This window comes from Mustelus asterias, chromosome 1 (assembly GCF_964213995.1).
Source record: "Mustelus asterias chromosome 1, sMusAst1.hap1.1, whole genome shotgun sequence".
Classification (NCBI taxonomy): Eukaryota; Metazoa; Chordata; class Chondrichthyes; order Carcharhiniformes; family Triakidae; genus Mustelus; species Mustelus asterias.
In genome coordinates this window covers 20160655-20181759 of record NC_135801.1, presented here as the reverse complement: position 1 = coordinate 20181759, position 21105 = coordinate 20160655, and the positions used below count along the sequence as shown (strand labels likewise).

The 21105-nt window shown below is 43.4% G+C and overlaps 1 protein-coding gene across 7 annotated transcripts in view; it reads left to right on the top strand.

The window, feature by feature from the left end:
- LOC144492104 (serine/threonine-protein phosphatase 2A 55 kDa regulatory subunit B gamma isoform) overlaps window positions 1-21105 on the top strand; it is a 348625-nt gene that overhangs the window by 236364 nt on the left and 91156 nt on the right. For all 7 annotated transcript variants that reach the window (XM_078210211.1, XM_078210209.1, XM_078210213.1 and 4 more), the window contains 2 exons: window positions 7283-7448; window positions 12182-12294. In XM_078210211.1, the coding sequence (XP_078066337.1) occupies window positions 7283-7448; window positions 12182-12294 (279 nt within the window). The remainder of the gene's footprint in view (window positions 1-7282; window positions 7449-12181; window positions 12295-21105) is intronic.

Sequence of the window (21105 nt, the reverse complement as noted above, 5' to 3'; positions counted from 1 at the left end):
GTTATTTTAAATGTCTGTTGAACTTCCTCACTCAGTAGAAATGTTTTGTTTCTCTAACCAGGAAAGTGAATGGAATTAAAACAGGGAATGCTGGATAAACTCAGCAGGTCTGGCAGCATCTGTGGAGAGAGAAACCGAGTTAGTGGAGGGATTTTCTGGCTGTTCACGCCGGTGGGATTCTCCGATCCCGCTGCCATGAACGGAGATTTGACTGAGCCCTCCTCGCTGGTGGCGGCGGTAGAGTGTGAATGGTATGGTGTCGCATGTGGGTGGCATGGTGGCACAGCGGTTAGCACTGCTGCCCATGCCTCACAGCAACCAGCGACCCGGGTTTGATTCCAGGCTTGGGTCGCTGTCTGTGTGGAGTTTGCACGTGTTTGCGTGAATTTCCTCTGGGTGCTCTGGTTTACTCCCACAGTCCAAAGATTTGCGGGTTAGGTTGATTGGTCATTGGTCAGGGGGATTAGCAGGGTAAACATGTGGGGTTATGGGGATAGGGCATGGGTGGGATTGTTGTCAGTGCAGGCTCGATGGGCCAAATGTCCTCCTTAATGTTCTGAGTCCATGTGAACCTTTTGTAGAACTGTCTGTAGAAGGGTGATATGGACTCGAATCGTTAACTATGTTACTCTCTCCACAGATGCTGCCAGACCTGTAGAGTTTATCCAGCATTTTCTGTTTTATTTCATATTTCCCTTATCTGTAGTATTTTCCTTTTATTTAAGTGAATGAGATAGATGAATTGTTTCCTGGTTATTGAGCAGCCACTCACTTTCCCTAATTTTAGATACTGTTGTGAATTTAAAGAGTTGGCAGTTTGAGCTTGTGTTACCCATTCAATGCATTGTTGTATATCAAAGCCTCCCAAATACGAACAGTGAATAACTGTATGTTAAGGACAAGCGACGGTGTTGCTGAACAAGAAGGTCACTGTTTTCATTCTGTGACTGGAGCATACATAAAGAATCAGATTGTTATCTGGAATGACAGTGACACTCGAGTGCTTTATAAATATTGTGAATACAATGCTCACATTCCTGCACTTTTTTCAAGGATGATACAACTTTATTTTATTCAAAGCCCTTCCTCCACCATGCAGGAGCAGTGGGAAATACAATGCAGTAACAATTTTGCCAAGGACAATTTATTTTCCACCACTATAATTTGTTCTACAGAACTGTCAACTGAACTTTACCCTTCCTTTCATGGGACACTTGCAAGGCCCGTTGCACATGTTGTGTGCCTGTAACCAGCCCTGCACATCTGAGTTGCTTTCTACTGATGATACAAAAGTGGAAGAGCACAGGAAGAATATCTTATGTTACTGTACTCTGTGGCATTTTGAGGGAAATCTGATACATCCTGTATCGATTACTAGCATTGCGCAACTCCCACTTTTCACCCACAAGTTTCTTCTGGAGGGCCTAGTTTCAGAATTAAAATGTATTATCATTGTTGCCTAGAATGCATATTCATGTATGGAGTTGGACAAAATATATTCTGCAAAGGGGGAATCTTCCCATCCCGCCCTCCACGGGAATCATAGCAAGCGGGTCAGGAATCATTCAAAGGTCTGTTGACGTCGGGCAGGATTTTCTGGTTTTTGGATGAGTGTGGCTGGAAGATCCCACCCCTAGCCTCCTACAGATACAGAACTGGCTTGGTTATAGAAGACAGAGAGTAGCGGTGGGAAGGGTGTTTTTCAGAATGGAGATCTATAGCTAGTGGTGTTCTGCAGGGATCAGTGCTGGAACCTCTGTTGTTTGTAGTATATGTAAATGATTGGAGGAAAATGTGGATGGTCTGATTAGTAAATTTGCAGATGACATTAAGATTTGTGGAGTTTCTGATAGTGCTGAGGATTGTCAGAGTATGCAACAGGATACAGATAGATTGGAGACTTGGGCACAGAAATGGCGATGGAGTTTAATCCAAACAGATGCGAGGTGGTGAATTTTGGAGGATCAAATTTAGGTGTGATTTTTCCTGTAAATGGCAGAACCGTTAGGAACATTAACATACAGAGGGATCTGGGCATGCAGGTCCACAGTTCCCTAAAAGTGGCAACACAGGTGGCCAAGGTGATTAAGAAGACATATGGTGTGCTTGCTTTCATTGGCCGAGGCATTGAGTACAAGAGTTGGGAAATCATGTTGCAGCTATATAAAACCTTGGTTAGGCCGCATTGTATTGCATGCAGTTCTGGTCGCCACACTACCGGAAGGACATGGAAGCTTTGGAGAAAGTACAAAGAAGGTTCACCAAGATGTTGCCTGGTCTCGAGGGTATTGACTGTAAGGAGAGGTTGAATAAACTAGGATTGTTTTCACTGGAAAGACAGAGGCTGAGGGGAGACCTGATAGAGGTCTACAAAATTATGAGAGGCATAGATAGGATGGATAGTCAGAGGCTTTTTCCCAGGGTGGAAGTGTCAATTACAAGGGGACACAGGTTCAAGGTAAGAGGAGGCAAGTTTAAGGGACGTTTTTCACGCAGAGAGTGATGAGTGCCTGGAACGTGCTGTCAGAGGAGGTGGTGGAAGCAGGCACATGAACAACATTTAAGAGGCCTCTGAATGGGTATGTGGGAAGGAATAGAGGGATACGGACCGAGTAAGGGCAGAAAGTTTTTTTCAGTTTATTTAGAGCACCATGATTGGCACGGGCCTGGAGGGCCAAAGGGCCTGTTCCTGTGCTGTATTTTGTTTTGCTCTTTGCAATTACAAAATTACAAGTTTCCAAACTAACAGGTCTGTTGGTTAAGGGTAACGAGACATTCACGATGGACAACAATATTGGCATGTATAGACGACAAGACTCTTTCCTGTTTATACTGATGCTGCTGACGACAATTTAACCTGGTTTAACAATGAACAATACTAACTGTTTCTTTAACTGAAAAAGGACCAAGTAAAAATTGTGGTTGGATTTATTTTTCCAATGCAGAATTCAGTGTTTCAACAGTTGTGGTTCATGATTTCTGTGGGTTTCCCCCTCCCTCCCCCCACAACCGACGTTGGGGACATTATTCTTCTTTGGTGCTATGACCTTTGTAGGGACCCGTTCGTAATATGTTTACTTTTTTTAATAATCCGAAAATCCAATATTTACTCAAAGAATGAAGCCACCAGATCCATTGCTTAAAACAAAAGAGTTTTCCTACACCAAAATCAAAGAATGTGAACCCTAATAACTACATTCTTTCTTAAATAGTCAGTTATGCTAAAGGTGTTAAAAGCACAATGAACTCAAGTTATTTATAGTTTAAATCAAACTCCTTAAATCTCATTTCCTGCCACACCAATTAGTCTCGCACCCCCATCATTCAAATCAGATATTTAACAGAAATTGGAAGTTTAACCACTGTTTCGGAGAACATTTTCCAACTTCTGGATTGAGATTTCTTTGGTCTTCCACTTACTCCAGCAAGGTTGTTCATAGAATCATAGCCTCCTTCTGCAATGTGGGGAATATATCAGTCCATCAGGTCCACTCTGACCCTCTGACAGAGCATCCCACCCAGGCCATATCCCTGTAACCCCACGCATTTACCCTGCTCATCCCCCAGTCAGCGGCAACTTAGCGTGGCCAATCCATCTAACCGGCACATCTTTGGACTGTGGGAGGAAACCAGAGCATCTAGGGGAAACCCATGCTGACACGGGGAGAACGTGCAAACTCCACACAGACAGTCACTCGAGGAAGGAATTGAACTCGGGTCCCTGGCGCTGTGAGGCAGCAGTGCTAACCACTGTGCCAACCTTCCTTCAACTCTCCTCACTCCACAGTTGTCCCCATTTAATACAGCTTCTTAAGCAAAGCTACCTTGGATCAGAACTCTCCTGTTTCTATTATCTTTAACTTTGGAGTCTTGCACAGAACATAGAACATAGAACAGTACAGCACAGAACAGGCCCTTCGGCCCACGATGTTGTGCCGAGCTTTATCTGAAACCAAGATCAAGCTATCCCACTCCCTATCATCCTGGTGTGCTCCATGTGCCTATCCAATAACCGCTTAAATGTTCCTAAAGTGTCTGACTCCTCTATCACTGCAGGCAGTCCATTCCACACCCCAACCACTCTCTGCGTAAAGAACCTACCTCTGATGTCCTTCCTATATCTCCCACCACGAACCCTATAGTTATGCCCCCTTGTAATAGCTCCATCCACCCAAGGAAATAGTCTTTGAATGTTCACTCTATCTATCCCCTTCATCATTTTATAAACCTCTAATAAGTCTCCCCTCAGCCTCCTCTGCTCCAGAGAGAACAGCCCTAGATCCATCAACCTTTCCTCATAAGACCTACCCTCCAAACCAGGCAGCATCCTGGTAAATCTCCTCTGCATTCTTTCCAGCGCTTCCACATCCTTCTTATAGTGAGGTGACCAGAACTGCACACAATATTCCAAATGTGGTCTCACCAAGGTCGTCTACAGTTGCAGCATAACCCCACGGCTCTTAAACTCCAACCCCCCTGTTAATAAAAGCTAACACACTATAGGCCTTCTTCACGCCTCTATCCACTTGAGTGGCAACCTTTAGAGATCTGTGGATATGGACCCCAAGATCTCTCTGTTCCTCCACAGTCTTCAGAACCCTACCTTTGACCCTGTAATCCACATTTAAATTAGTCCTACCAAAATGAATCACCTCACATTTATCAGGGTTAAACTCCATTTGCCATTTTTCAGCCCAGCTTTGCATCCTATCTATGTCTCTTTGCAGCCTACAACAGCCCTCCACCTCATCCACTATTCCACCAATCTTGGTGTCATCAGCAAATTTACTGATCCACCCTTCAGCCCCCTCCTCTAAGTCATTAATAAAAATCACAAAGAGCAGAGGACCAAGCACTGATTCCTGTGGCACTCCACTAGCAACCTGCCTCCAGTCCGAAAATTTTTCATCCACCACCACCCTCTGTCTTCGATCAGATAGCCAGTTACCTATCCAATCGGCCAACTTTCCCTCTATCCCACACCTCCTTACTTTCATCATAAGCCGACCATGGGGGCCCTTATCAAACACCTTACTAAAATCCATGTATATGACATCAACTGCCCTACCTTCATCAACACACTTAGTTACCTCCTCAAAAAATTCAATCAAATTTGGCATCTAAATCGCTTTTGGGTGTTCTCTCTCACACTTGGCCACTCGGGCTTGCTGTTGCTCACACTCTCTTTAGCTTTACTATGCTAGAAGTCCAAATCACAGTTCTTCAATTAAGAAGCATTTTAAACTGTTAGTCAACACAAGATTTCAGCTGAATCCTTCTTGCAAGAGATGTTTCATTCACTGCAGCTTGGTCTAAGCTTTATATAAACTTTAAAAAAAATACCCTGCTTGAAATAGAATTACACCCACAATCTACTCATTCCTATAATTAATTCCTGGTTGACCTTGTTATTGTATAGTTTATCTCCTAGGCAAGCTAATCGTATGATCGTTTACTGGAAGTCAGGTGCTTTATTATAAATCCCCTTTCAAAGAATCCTAAATTCTAACATTTTTCGAAAAGCACATGGGCCATCACAGCAGCTTAAAAATCAGACAGGTATTGTATTGTCATGTAGCTGAAGTTATCATTTAGCAGATCCATTTGAATCTGCAGATACTTGCTATGAACAATGTCCCGTGACTTCCTGACTCCTCAGTGTCAGATTCGGGGGCTGGGGGTGGTGTGTACCCCAAAGATGCACTGGGAAATTCCTTTTGGAAGTTCCCAGGTAAGCGTTTACGCAGCAATTGTTCGGAAGTGCTAGCTTCCCCAGGACAACTACGCCACATTGGGAACCATTCAACAAAGCGATTTAAATCACTAACTTTAGATGGTTCCAGTTACTGTAAAAGAGATAGAAAAAAATACAAGTTCTTCTAAATTCAACATGGCTATTTTAAAGACCCAGACACCTCACACCCCCCCCCACCCACACACATGCATACATAGGCCTGCGCGTGCACCTAGGCCTGCACGTGCGCGCACAGGGGCCTACGTGCGCACGCAGGCCTATGTACACAAATACTCCAGGGTACCACCCCCCTCTCCACGGTATTCCGCATCCCTGACCCCATCACCCACATGGGATCCCCCACTCTGACCAGCCGCAGCTGGACCCATTCACACCCCCATCCCACCCACCTGACCTGACAGCTGACTCATCACTCCATTTCTTTTGGATTTCTACGCTGGAGCTAGGGATGCACTGTGAAATCATAGAAATCATAGAAACCCTACAGTGCAGAAGGAGGCCATTCAGCCCATCGAGTCTGCACCGACCACAATCCCACCCAGGCCCTACCCCCACATATTTTACACGCTAATCCCTCTAACCTACGCATCCCAGGATCTAAGGGGCAATTTTTAACCTGGCCAATCAACCTAACCCGCACATCTTTGGACTGTGGGAGGAAACCGGAGCACCCGGAGGAAACCCACGCAGACACGAGGAGAATGTGCAAACTCCACACAGACAGTGACCCGAGCCGGGAATTGAACCCGGGACCCTGGAGCTGTGAAGCAGCAGTGCTAACCACTGTGCTACCGTGCTGCCTGAATCTCACCCGGCCTGAGGCAGGAAGGTCAGGCGAGATGGGCACTTCAGAATTTTAGCGCAGGAAAGTGGATGCAGAGTGTCAACCTGACACTAATTGTCACTCTGAGGAAGTTATGGCCCAAATGTTTCTTTACTATTCCCCCTTCCCCTCCTGGAAGATGAACGTCTTGCTGGGACAGAGCTGCGTGGTTACTTGTGCACCTTTTGATGTCCTGTCCCGTTGAATGTTGAGAGTGATGTTGGTCTCTATTTTGTCAATGCAGGGAATCACGTGAACCCACTCAATGCGCAATTCCAACAGAAAGCGAAGGATAATGTTTGTGGATTTGAGGATTGGCTAATTTGGCTTGTTTAGCTCTTTGCTTTTACTCAGAGGCAATGGTCCGTGCCCCAAGCAGCTACCTGAGCTAAATAGCAATGACCATTGATCGGAGCAAATCTCTTGGTTTGCATTGTTCAACTCCAGACTCACCAGGTATTGGGGGAAACAAATCCTCCCAAAGTAAATAAGCTACAGGTTTCAAGTGTTTGACCAATATACGGCGCAGGCAATTTTAATAATGCATCTGAATCTCTCAAAGGTCTACTCCGACTTGGTTCCACGGTTTAAAGAAGACAATCCTATGTTTCCCAAAACCGTTCGACAATATGGTTTCCCCGCTCGCCGCACCATTCATCTGCAGCTTTAAAATTAACCCTTTATTTCCCCCCTTTTATTTTTAGACAAAAAGCCAGCCTCACCATCAAGGTGAATACAATGTTTACAGCACCTTCCAGAGTCATGAGCCTGAGTTCGATTACCTAAAAAGCTTGGAAATAGAAGAAAAAATTAATAAGATCCGGTGGCTGCCTCAACAGAATGCAGCCCACTTTCTCCTCTCCACCAATGGTGAGTGACTTCAAACTCTTGCGTCCTTCTGAAAACTTATCTCCATCTGTGCTTTCATTCATAGCCCTCCCCCTTGCAACCCCCTATCAACTCGTACATCACTGCGGTCAACTCGTTCTCTCTTTATTACCTTTTTGAAGCAGTTGTAGATATTTAGTTGCTAATGCTGCTGTAGAGAGTTCTTGTGGCACAGTGGTGGCGTCCCTACCTCTGGGCCAGAAGTCCCAGGTTGGAGTCCCACTTCAGGACTTGGATGGCCACAGTCCATAAGGTGCAGTCATAACGTGGTCAAACAGAGCCAACCCAATACAATATGCCTGATAGCAGATGGTAAGAACGGGAGGGTTTCCTGGTAAACCATCCTGCAGAAGCCAATAGCAAACCACTGCAATACGTTGCCAAGCATCATCATGGACCCATACAGAGTAAATCCATGGTCACCAACACTCTCTTCGGACACGGTACATAAAGGAGGGAGAATGCTGCTGCTGTATTAATGCAGGTTGGAGACGCAGAAATGATTTGCAAAAGAATGAGCATTCCAGAAATTGAATGTTACATTTTGAAGGATTGTGCAACAAGTTAGGTTGAACATTTTTAGTTTTCTTTTAATTCAATATGTTATAGCCACATGGTATTAAAGTGTTTATATTCTGGGTCTGGTTGTTAAGTGGTTAAAGATCTGACTTTCGTGTAATCGTAGAACCCTTACAGTGCAGAAGGAGGCCATTCGGCCCATTGAGTTTACACCGACTGTCCGAAAGAGCATCTTATCTAGGCCCACCCTCCAATCTCCCGTGCGTTTGCCATGGACAATCCACCTAACTGACACATCTTTGGGCACTAAGGGGTAATTTACCATGGCCAATCCACCTAACCTACATATCTTTGGACACTGAGGGACAATTTACTATGGCCATTCCACCTAACAAAAGTGCTTACATCTTTGGTCACACACAAAATCCAGGAAGGTTTATGATTGCAGGCTTGAGACCTCCACGAGCAATCTTGCCAAATAAATCAATTAAGAGTCTCGATGACATTTTTCAGCTTTGATGTATTAACGTCTTGGGTTCAGTGATGTCAAGCACTCCTACAAAGCACAAAGAAAATTAAAGCACAGGAATAGGCCTTTCGGCCCTCCAAATCTGCACCAACCATGCTGCCCGACTGAACTTAAACCCCCTACCCTTCCAGGGACCATATCCCTCCATTCCCATCCTATTCATGTATTTGTCAAGATGCCCCTTAAAAGTCACTATCATATCTGCTTCCACTACCTCCCCCGGCAGCGAGTTCTAGGCACCCACCACCCTCTCTGTAAAAAAACATTTTGCCTCATACATCTCTTTTAAACCTTGCCTCTCGCACCTTAAACCTATGCCCCCTAGTAATTGACTCTTCCACCCTGGGAAAAAGCTTCTGACTATCCACTCTGTCCATGCCCCTCATAATCTTGTAGACTTCTATCAGAAGTCTACTCCATACTCCTGTATGGAGTCTGAATAAGTTCCATGCATGGGAGTTTCCTTGCACCAATCATTATTTCTACCTGAGATTTCCTTAGCCTGAGTGATACTTAATGCAGTGGGCCTTCCTGAAAAGAGGCTATACAGGATTCTCACCGGCTGTCAAACCAGTGGGGCAGGCCCCTATCGCCTCGATTAAATACCGCCCATATTCTCAAAAGGAGAGGTGAGGATTATCCTGAGGCATTTTGTCAATGGTTGTGTGGGGGCTGAGCTGAGTAAATTAGCTGGGGAACACTTAATTATACCTTCTTGTGAGTCAGCTGGGGAGCAGCACAGCATTTGTGGGGATGCTCTTAGGCTGAAGCTGCTTTGTACTGTAACCAAAGCAAATGGTTGAGGCATAATATGTGACTGGCATGGAGGAGAAATTGACAGGTGGTAACATAGAGCTCAAAAATAAATGTTTTCAGTGAGTGAGCTTCTGTTATCAATCCGGATGATAGAACTGATTTTTAATATGTTGAGCAGATTTAGCAACATGGATCGCTATTGCAGTTGGACGAATTACGAAGGCTCACTAGTAATTTTCCAACTGCTCTTGTATTCATAAAGAAGTCATGTATTAAAGAAGGAATGTGAATGGCATAACACATGAGGAATAAACAGCTACACTTCTTAATTACCCTGGCTGCAAGTATTTTTTAAAAATGCAATTTGTTTTTTTTCTGCAAAGGTTTAATGATGTTGTTAAAGGTTATTGGACCATTATTCCAAGCTAGTCTGCTCTGGGATAGTAATCGAAGTTTGGCATTTGATAAATGGTCCTGTCAAAAAAACTAAAACTGGTTCATATTTTTCACTCATTCCTTCATTGCCCCTGGAATTAGTAGGATGTGAAGAATGAATTATGTGGTATCAAATACAGATTGCCAATTATTATTCTAAATAAGGCTATATAATAGCCAGTTTTGAGTTGACAACTGAATTGGGTGTGGAGATTATCATTGACTTAAGGTTTTATTTATTATTGTCACAAGTAGGCTTACATTAACACTGCAATGACGTTACCGTGAAAATCCCCTAGTTGCCAAACTCTGACGCCTGTTCGGGTACAGTGAGGGGGAATTTAGCATGGCCAATGCACCTAAGTAGCATGTCTTTCATACATTGGGAGGACACCGGAGCACCCGGAAGAAACCCACGCAGACACGGAGAGAATGTGCAGACACCACACACAGAGTCACCCACACCGAGAATCGAACCCGAGTCCCTGGCGCTGAGAGGCAGCAGTGCTAACCACTGTGCCACCATGTTATGACGTGGTCTGGTAGAGATTTAGAACTTTCCAGCAGCAAGGAATGGCCTGCTCATAGCTGAAATTTTTCTTGCAATGAATTTGACTATGGCTTTTGAAGAAACACGATGTCAACCATTTAGCAAAATTTAAAAGACATTTTAAACAGAGGTAGCCTTTTGGGGAATAGAAGTGATGGGCAAAAAAAGAAACAAGTGAATGGAAAACCAATATGGTGGAACAAGTGTGCAGGCAAATGACTGGAGAACCCAGCTCTTCAGTCTCTGTTTAATGGCTGATGAATTGAAAGTGTTGCTTCATGTGGGAGATTTAAGCATCTCATTAAATTTACAGCCCAACCAATTACACTCAGTAAAATAACTAGGGATAATTGTTCATATTCTGATATTGAAATCTAAGTAGTTTATTACAGAGTTAAGATGGCAGGCCAGCTGTCGCATGTAGGACAGGTAGATACTTGTGTGATCCACCACAACCATATCTGTAGTAAGTGTCTGCAGCTTGCCGGAAATTGTGTACCAATTGATGAGCTGGAGTTCGAGCTTCAGCCATCTTTAAGCACCAGGGAGGGGGAATGTTACCTGGACAGTGTTCCAGGGGGCAGTCACACCCCTTAAGCAAGGTACTTCAAATTCGGTTCATGATCAGGGACAGGAGGGTATGACTGTAAGAGAGGCTGGTACAGGGATCCCAGAAGTAGCAAGGGAGAACCCTCAGCACTTACAATTGTCCAACAGGTTTGAGGTTCTTGCAGTGTGGACGAGTGAAGGGTGGATGAGCAAAGTGACCATGGTGCAGGGAGCTATTCAAGTGGGGAGAACAAAAATAAATATATTTGTAGTATGGCCATCTGAAGGCCTTGAATGACTTCAAAACAAATATAAAACACAAGATGCTCACACGTACGTACACGCAAACATAAACTCTCTCGCTCACGTTCATGTCCGCGCGCGCGCGCACACACACACACACATTCATTGCTTACACACACACACTCTCTCACTACATGCACTCTCACTGCACACACACTCCTCACATCGCACATGCTCACACTGCTCACACACTCACCGCTCTCTCACACACATACTCGCGCACACGGCTCACATACTCACAGCACATGCAGCCCTCACACGCAGCTCTCATTCTCACAAGGAGGCAAGAAGACAAAAAGCCACAAGATAAGGGCAAGGCATCGCAGGGAGCAACAAGGGTTGGACATGCGCTGAAAGAAAAGTGGCAGAGCACGAAGAAAAGGGGACATGTCCCCTCTCTCTGCCTGACCCCCAAAAGAATCTCACTTTCTCACAGCTCTCTCTCTCTCTCACACACACACACACACACACACTCCAAAGAGCCTGCCTGCCACTGAAAATCTCCAGTTGATGAGGGAGAGTGGCTCAATGGCCTCAGTTGGTTATCTGCCCAGGTCCCTAACCTGGCCTCCTTTAAAAATGGCTCAGAGGCAGGACTGCGGCAACAAATTGGCATGGTGGCTGGCAGCAGGAATTTCAAGACCTGCTCACCTCCTTTTGATGTGGAGATGCCGGCGTTGGACTGGGGTAAGCACAGTAAGAAGTCTCACAACACCAGGTTAAAGTCCAACAGGTTTATTTGGTAGCAAATACCATAAGCTCCGAAAGCTTATGGTATTTGCTACCAAATAAACCTGTTGGACTTTAACCTGGTGTTGTGAGACTTCTTACTGTGCACCTCCTTTTGGTCAGAATCCTGCCCTTTATGTGTTTATTTTGACCTGTGAATGATTCACTGCGTCACACAGATAACTAACAGCAGTTAGGATGGGTCGTTTGATTCGTTTAAAGAAAGTGATGCACTTGTGAAAAGAAATAACTCTACAGTGCGTTTATTTTTTCAAGTCTATCAGTATTACTTCACTCAAAGATGTATTGCTTGAAGCTGACACACATCATCCATCATTCTTGCAGATAAAACTATTAAGTTATGGAAAGTCAGTGAAAGGGACAAGAGGCCAGAAGGTTATAACCTTAAAGATGAAGAAGGCAGAATGAAGGATCTCTCCACAGTCACAGTGCTGCAGGTAAGTGGAAACCTTCACCATTGAACTTGGGCAGACAAACAACAGTGATGATGCACTCTGTGTTACGATTGAAAAGCTTGGAGCAGACGGGTTAGGAGAAAAACCCCCCACCAATATCTTCAATTATATAGAAACCATTTTTAAAAAATTAATTCGTGGGACATGGGCGTCGCTGGCTGGCCAGCATTTATTCTCTAGTTGCCGTTGAGAAGGTGGTGGTGAGCTGCCCTCTTGAATCGCTGCAGTCCGTGTGCTGTGGGTTGACCCACAATGCCATTATTGGACGAGTTTGATTTGAAAAGCATACCCATATAACCTGCAAATTGACCGCACATACTCCATGTACCGGATGATAAAAATGAGCCACAGAACCAAGTTTAGAAATCAAGTCCAAACATGTTGGTTTGTTATTAGGAACTATTCTCGAGAAAATGTACTGTAAATGTTCGGAAAACAATAAGATGTACATGTATAAAATCAAAAACTTAAAGCAATGTGACATCCAAAAAGAGTAATAAAGGTTAATAATTTTTGTAGAAACCCTCTTTTTTTAATTAAAATTGGTGTTGTTAAGAATTTCGGATCTGCTTTATTTGTTGTGTCATCAATTTCATTGTCTGCCCCATAAACAGCCCTTACATCTCTGATAATCTGACGATTGCTTTACGTGCTTGATACCAGTACCATGGCCTGGAGGCAATAATAGTAATAGCCCCGTAAGAATAGACCCTTTGTGCTTATTGCAAACTATAGGTTTCCCCTATTTTTCAGCCGGTAGATCAAAAACATGCCAATGAGAGAAAGCCAATTGTCAATTAACATGCTGGCTTGTTATGTGTGAGTGAGCCTAATTTAGTTTTCATCATGAGAATTCAATCAATGACTTGTTATCCCCTGTATCATGGAAAATACGAAATAATGCAATTTGCTCCTTGCTCATTTAACAAGTCAGCAACCTCTGAACCCACTAGCAATTATCTTGAGGACGTGGAACACTGAGTGTTCAAGAGACGCGTGTGCTGCAGAGGGACAGAGAAACAGAGACAGCCGTACACCGATACAAATGATTGACCCCTGAGACTTTCCTCAGCTCTCTGTCGAAGTATTGCTCACTGAGCTGTCAATCAAACAGCTTACCTTGAACGAGTATCGTGCACATTTCGTTCGGAGCTGAGGAAACCACATCATATTGCTGCATGTTCCTGACTGCAAACCATTCCAATATTAAAGATGCTACGGCCTCCTGTTGTCTCAGAATGATGCGCCTTGCAGTAATATCCAATCCTGCGCTGGTTGGTGTAAGAACTAATTTGTCTTGAACAACGTTTTGGAGTGCTTGGCTCTCTGGGAGTTAACCTTGGGAGAACGGAGTCTAACTTCATAGCAACACAACATAAATTCAACCAACATTCCTTCCAGAGAGGTTAGATAAAAATCTTAAAATGTTACCAGCAGGCTTTGTGAGACACTTTAGGGAAATTCCGTTATGATGGCAGGTTTTTGTTTGGAATGTGAATGGCAAGGCAAGTGTATTAAAGAGCATCTATATAAATCTTGTTTGAACTCAGCAAACAAAATTTCAATGCTTAATGAAGTGGCTGGGCTTGTACCCATTTGGACTGCAGAAGAATTAGAGATGGTCTTATTGAAATATATAGGATTCTGAGAGGGTGCTTGACAGGGTAGATACTGAGAGGATGTTTCCCCTCAGTACCAAGATCTTTAATAGGTAATGGGTTGAAGAGTTATGGGGGGAAGGCAGGAAAATGGGGATGAGGAGCATATCAGCTATGACCGAATGGCGGAGAAAACTTGATGGGCTGAATGGCCTAATTCTGCTCCGATATCTTATGAACTTATGAACTCATGGAGGAATCCAGAACTACGGGGCGGGGTGCAGTTTAGAAATTGGGGGTCTCCCATTTAAGATGGAGATGAGCTCAGATCTACACAGGAGTGCAGGGTAATGGAGGAAAAGCAAGAAAGGGGAGTTACGGCTCCAATCAGATCAGCTGTGATCTTACTGAATGATACAGCAGATTTGATGGGCTGAATGGCCTCTTCTTAATCCTATTTCTTATGCTCTTATAATCGTAAGTTCATGCCTTAGATAAAACAATTTGTCTTGGTAACTTGGGGAACTAAAGGCAGTGTCTTTCACTGAAATTAAATCTGCTTCTATGCATCTCAGTTCGCAGAATGAGCTCAATCTTTCAAAACCAAATATAATAATTCACAAAGTAATCGATAAAAGTTTCACAGTATTAGTGAGGGAAAGATGAAAAGTACATCAATTCTTGTCCTTGTTAATTTTGTTCATTTTTTGATATTTTACACATTGGGCTGATGGATGTTCTTCCACCTGTGTCAAGAGAAGAATGAGCAGATCATGGACTACATCAAGGAGTTAAAATAATTATAGATTTTTTTTATTCATTCATGGGATATGGGCGTCGCTGGCTGGCCAACATTTATTGCCCATCCCTTGTTGCCCTTGTTCAGAGGGAAGTTAAGAGTCAACCACATTGCTGTGGCTTTGGAGACCGGATAAGGACCATAAGACATAGGAGCAGAATTAAGCCACTCGGCCCATCGAGTCTCCTCCGCCATTCAATCATGGCTGATATTTTTCTCGTCCCCATTTTCCTGCTTTTTCCCATAACCCTTGATCCTCTTATTAATCAAGATTAATTAATCTCTGTCTTAAAGACACTCAATGACCTGGCTTCCACAGCCTTCTGCGGCAAAGAATTCCACAGATTCACCACTCTCTGGCTGAAGAAATTTCTCCTCATTTCTGTTTTAAAGGATTGTCCCTTTAGCCTGAGGTTGTGCCCTCCTGGTTCTAGTTTTTCCTACTAGTGGAAACATCCTCTCCACACCCATTCTATCCAGGCCTCGCAGTATCCTGTAAGCTTCAATAAGATCCCCCCTTATCCTTCTAAACGTCAATGAGTTCAGACCCAGAGTCCTCAACCGGCAGATTTCCTCCACTAAAGAACATTAGTGAACCGGATGGGTATCTCCGACAATTGACAATGGTTTCATGGTCATCAATAGATGCTTAATTCCAGATTTTTTTTTATTGAATTCAAATTCCACCATCTGCCGTAGCAGGATTTGAACCCGTGTCCCCAGAACATTAGCTGAGTTTCTGGATTAATAGTGTAGCGATAATACCACTAGGCCATCGCCTCCTGATCATTAAAGTAGGCATGGTTAAAAGCACATAGGCCTTTTAGCTGGATATAAGACATTATAGACACCAGGATTTGAGTTTAAATTAATTATCGGCATAAATATTCATAAATGAAAACTGGGCAGTGTTCCGATCAAATCAGTTGTGCCAGTTGTACAGCAGGTTAATTATCTGGATGGATGATTAGTTAATGTTTTGGGGAGAAGCTCTTTATAAGGACTCAAACTCTATAATAGTGCTGATGGTCCTGATGTACATTTCGGAACATTACGGGCTAAAGTCTTGTCAACGATGCGGGAAGGGCGAGTTGGGAAATTTCCCAACACAGCAGAGGCATCTCTTTTATTAAGCCTTCCATATTTTGTATTGGGGATGGAGTCAGGCATCTCCAGAGGCAGGCCTGAGGCAACAATGGAGGAGGATGAATGTCTAGGCCAGCAGACTAGCATGCCCTCCTCCATTCATTGGGACATTGGCTCTGTTTTAATAAAGGACATCTGGCGCTCAAACCTTCATACCCATGCCTCACGTGTACCCTCCATAACCACTCACCACATAGGCCTCAGGAGCTTTGAAATGGAAATTTAAAAACATATACTTCTAACAATTTAATACGCTACTCACTCAAACACACTCCATAATGAAAATAACTCATTCATAGAACCCATTCAAAAATCGTAAATTTCCTCAAGTGGTCAATCTGTTGCAAAATCAAGCACCCCTTTCACTAACTACATCAATCATGGATAATCCTTTAATAACCTCTTAAAATAGTCAATTAAAATGTGAACATAACCCCTTTCTGAGATGAATAGTTCTGGGGTTTTTGAAACTCAGTCAAGCATTCATTATGGGGCTGTGCTATGACTTTTTTTTAACAATACCCAGGGAAATATGAAGAATGGAGTTGATTCAAACTGAAAAAAAATCCTTTTTGTTCTAAGTTGCACCAAATGTCCTGCAAATCAAAGTAGTAAAAACACACTTATCCGTCAATACAGCGACAAAACAACAAAATGAGCATGTTTGGATTGAGTGGCAGATTAAAATGTTAATCTCTGAATTCTGACCCCAGCCTGCCAACTTCCCGTTTTTTTAATGAAAGCAGGATGAGAGGTGGGTGACCAAACCTTTCCAAGGAGGCAGGTTGACAGAAATATAAAAATGCTGCTTATTTGTGACCACCATTTTGAATTTAACTGTGGATACGCAGCAACTAAATTCAGGCAAGAACTGTCTATCCAGTGCCTTGCTACCTACCTCCTGGATCCAGTCTGCTTGCTTGATGATGTCCCATAATTGGACACCATGCCTCTGACCCTTACAATCTCCAATCCGATTTCTCGCACGAGACTTCAGATCCCACCCTCTCCCTCGGCCTCTGATCCCTGCTCCTCCAAGGCCTCCTACACCCATTCCCCCCACTTGGCTTCCAATCTCTGGTTGTACTGGGGGATCAGGTTCTTGTATCTCCTCGGGCGTGTGCTTATTTGGTCCCCCTCTGGACCTCGCCCTACGTCTCCCTATCGGGCCTGTGATTTTAATTACGTTGCATGTAATATACTGTTCCTGTTCATATTTAAAATATGACCTGGTGCATACCAAGCCTATAGTTTGAAATTTTTCTTGACTGCAGTTTTTAAATGACGAAACAGAAAATAGCCCCTTCCAGCTAAACCTGCCTTTGTTCACCATTGGACAAAGGCAGAAGAAAACTGTAGGCCTGTGGTGGATTTGTGCACCTGTCTGCTGTTCATTCTTTCTAGCTGTCAAAAAGGAAAGACAGCTTGGACAAGCCAATGCTAATTGTATCTGTATTGGAGTGCAGTGTGAACCGGGATTGAGTGATGTCCCTATTAATCAAGATGATTCGAAAGTGAAGTAATCCAGAGGCAGCCAGCAGCTGAATGCTGCAGGTGTTAATGGGATGTCAGGCTGGTACAGAGCGAGTCAGTCATACTTGAAGCTTTGGGAATATTTTTATAGACTGTATTCTTAATTAGTATATGCTGGCAGTCATGCCTTTTGTTCTTTTTTGATATACTGAGAGAGAGAGAGAGAGAGTGAGCAAAGCTGCTCCGATTTTAGAATTTGGCGTAAGTTACAAGAGGCTGCCACCACTAGATTGAGACAAGATAGTACTTTTCAGATGCCAACTCACAGTATTATTTACAAAGTAGTAAAGCCCATCGGTACGGTTATTGACAAAAAGGAAGCCCTCTTCTTTTTCTCGATGTCCCTTCTTTGAGTTTAATCTTCAGGATCCAACCTCTTCTGGATAACCTGAAGGTTGACTTTGTGAAATGATGTGCTTGATTCTGCTCAGCTGCTGCATGGCTTTTGGATGATGGCTTAAGGCTTCGTGGATAAAAGCTGAATAATTCACCCACAAAAAGAAATAAACGTGCTATGTTTATGAATCTTAACTAAACGCAAAACATTTGCAGCACAATGGGACGGGTTAAATTTCATGCGAAAAGTAAAGATAAGCCAATATTTTGTGTGGAGACTCTTTGTCAGAACTTGATAAGTGGCTCTGGAGCTTTTGAAACTCAGCCAAGCATTCATAATGGGATTAGCTTGCCAGAGCTCATGGAGACTCTTTGTCAGAACTTGATAAGTGGCTCTGAAGCTTTTGAGTTTCAACCAAGTATTCATAATGGGCTCCCCTTGTCAAAATCCAAATGTCAAATTTTCAAACACCCCCAAAGGGGTGTTAGTTAAAGCTTCCTGATCAGCATTAAGTTTTCTTCTTGGTGATAGTCTGGATTTTCTCAGCCAGGTGCTGAAAGATTATCCTTTCTGAAGACTTCACCCCCTTCACTGGTGTAAGATTTAGTGATCTGGTCAGCATGTTTTATATCAGTAACTCCAATTCTCACATTCACTGGACATAATCATCGCAAGATTCATTAGGTAGGCACTGTAGCAGAAAGGAGCTGATCTTTCAGGTTTGCGTAACCTTGTATGCAGATGAATCAGAGGCTACTATTTTAGATTTGCTGCATAGACAAAGGATGTTTGCATCGATAAGCATGACACCCTTATCCAAGGTACAAATGGGCATATGTGTGAGCTATCCAGCTCATGCTATGCCAAATATAGTTTTTCTCACTTTATAATGTTGTGCTGTTGCCTCCTGTTAGATCCCTTTATAAAACACCTTGGGGTGTTTTAACTAGTGTGAAAGGTATGTAGAAAAAAGCAACTGGATACATAGTTTTAATAAAATTGTGAATGTTCTATTTCTTCAAATGACAATGAATGGAATTTATTTACAATTGTTTGTAATTTAGGTGAATAGCTGAGGGGATGTAATTACTTTTCACGTTGCGTTGATGTACTGATATTCAGGCTGATTGACCAATTAGAATTGCTGATTGTGATAATTTTAACAGAAGCTGCTGGGTAAAGTGAAATGTGTTTTTGTCCTTCAATTTTTCCTATTTGGTATTGTTCCCCGATGCGTTTCCATTATGCGATTCTCAGTGCTAATTGCTCTAAAACATTCTTGTGTCGCTTGTTAGGAGGTTGGTTTTATGCTTTTTTTGTCCTGGTTGGACCCTTGTCACCCAATATGTTCAAGTCTGCTTTTGGGAAAATTGGGCCTACGGGTCTACTCCATGTTAGAAGGGGTACAGAGTTAACCTAGTTCATATTTGTAACTGTTAAGTAGTCTGCGCCTATAGGGTTATTGGCATGAGGTGATCTAAACATAAAATCATGTGCATTTTAAATCATTCTTCGTTTAACATAGTGTGTGGATGCCATTGCAGCAGGCTCCTTTTGTCTGCCCTACATCTTAACATATGGTCATTTTTGTAATTAAGATTTTTTTTGTCTGGAGTGTTAGAGCCCTTTTGTTTTATTACATAGTTTGGCCATGATGACAGCTCCCGTGCAGATTGTTATTAGAATCACCTTCCCGAGCGTGAAGGGAATTAATTTTGATTAAATGATCGAAGATATTAGCTGAGCCGCATGTTAAACATTCAAATGTGACACTTCACATGGAAGCCCATCTCACGGGTCATGAAGCTGCAAAATTGAAAAGAAGGTGGGGTATCTATGCTGCATAGGTTCTCATGTAATTACGTTGCCATCTTGTCCCATTGGATTCCACAGTATGCGTACTCTCTCAGAATGTTTGCTACCTTTATTCAGAGAACAAAGTGTAAACGGGGTATACGTATGGTTTCTCGGACATAAAAACATCCTCACAAAAAATACTGGTGGATGCAGAATTCATAATAGCTTTACGAAGGGAAGTGGATAAATTAATTTTTAAAAACCATCGGCAAGCTGCAGAGAAAGGGAATAAGAATGGACCGAAAGTGGACAGCTCTGTCAGTGAGGCACTTCAGGTAAAATGGTCCTCTCTTGTATTGTAATAGATTGATTCTGTTGGAAGGCGACGTGTGTTGTTTCAATTATAAATTATTTTACATCGGTACGGATGTTCCTGGGTAGTTTGCCTTGTAGCAAAGCTATTTGGGAGGAGAGGAACTGGAAGTGATGCGCTTGGTCCTGTGCTTTATACATAGTTACCAACCAGCATCATTCGGAGCAAGGGATTTTGGGCTTTATGAATTTCTCCTTTCAGGCTGCGGCTTCTGAAATAAAAGTCCTGTCGGCAACAAATGTTCATTGAATCATAGAATCCTGCAGTGCAGAAGGAGGTCATTCGGCCCATCGCGTCTGCACCGACCACAATCCCACTCAGGCCCCATCCCCATAACTGCATGCATTCACCCTAGCTGGTCCCCCTGACACGGGGGGGGGGGGGCAATTTTAGCATCACCAGTCCACCTAATCCACCTATTTTTGGACTATGGGAGGAAACCAGAGCCCCCAGAGGAAACCCACGCAGACACTGGGAGAACGTGCAAACTCCACACAGACAGTGACCCAAGCTGGGAATCGAGCCCGGGGTCCCTGGCGCTGTGAGGCAGCAGTGCTAACCCACTGTGGCACCGTGTGCCCCCCCTTAGGAAGGTGGGGATTTGTGACTTCTGTACATATGGACGTTGTGTATGTGCAAGTGAGAGAAATATCAAACTGTGTGGAGTGAGAGTCCGTCTCGGAAACTCTGCTCAAGATGGCAGTACCGAGAATGAAGCAGAAGGATCAGGTTCAGCCAGGAAACCTCAGGCCTCAATGCCGAGGCGAGCAGAAGAGAGAGATCATGATGATGGAAATGAGAAGAGCAGGGGAGGAAAGGGGATGGTGGAGGGAGAAGATGCAGTCAGAGAGGATTGAAGGAAGTAGGAGGGGAGTTGACAGCTGTGAGGGTTCGAGAAGAAAAGATTCAGATAAGATGAGGGAGGCCAGTATTTGTCCCTCGACCAACATTAGTAAAAATCTCATCTCGTCATTAGCATCCTGCTGCTTAAGGGAGCTTGCTTTATACAAATTGGCTGCAGATTTTCCCAAAATACAAATGATTACACTTCAAAGTACTTAATTGGCTACAAAGCATGTTGGGGTACTCTGAGATAGTTAAAAAAACACTAAATGCAAATTATTTATTTCTTGAGAGGTACTGAACCAAAAAGTAGACTGGTAATTAGCCATAGTCCACAGCGGGCTTTAGGCATCTCTCTCTGTTAAAG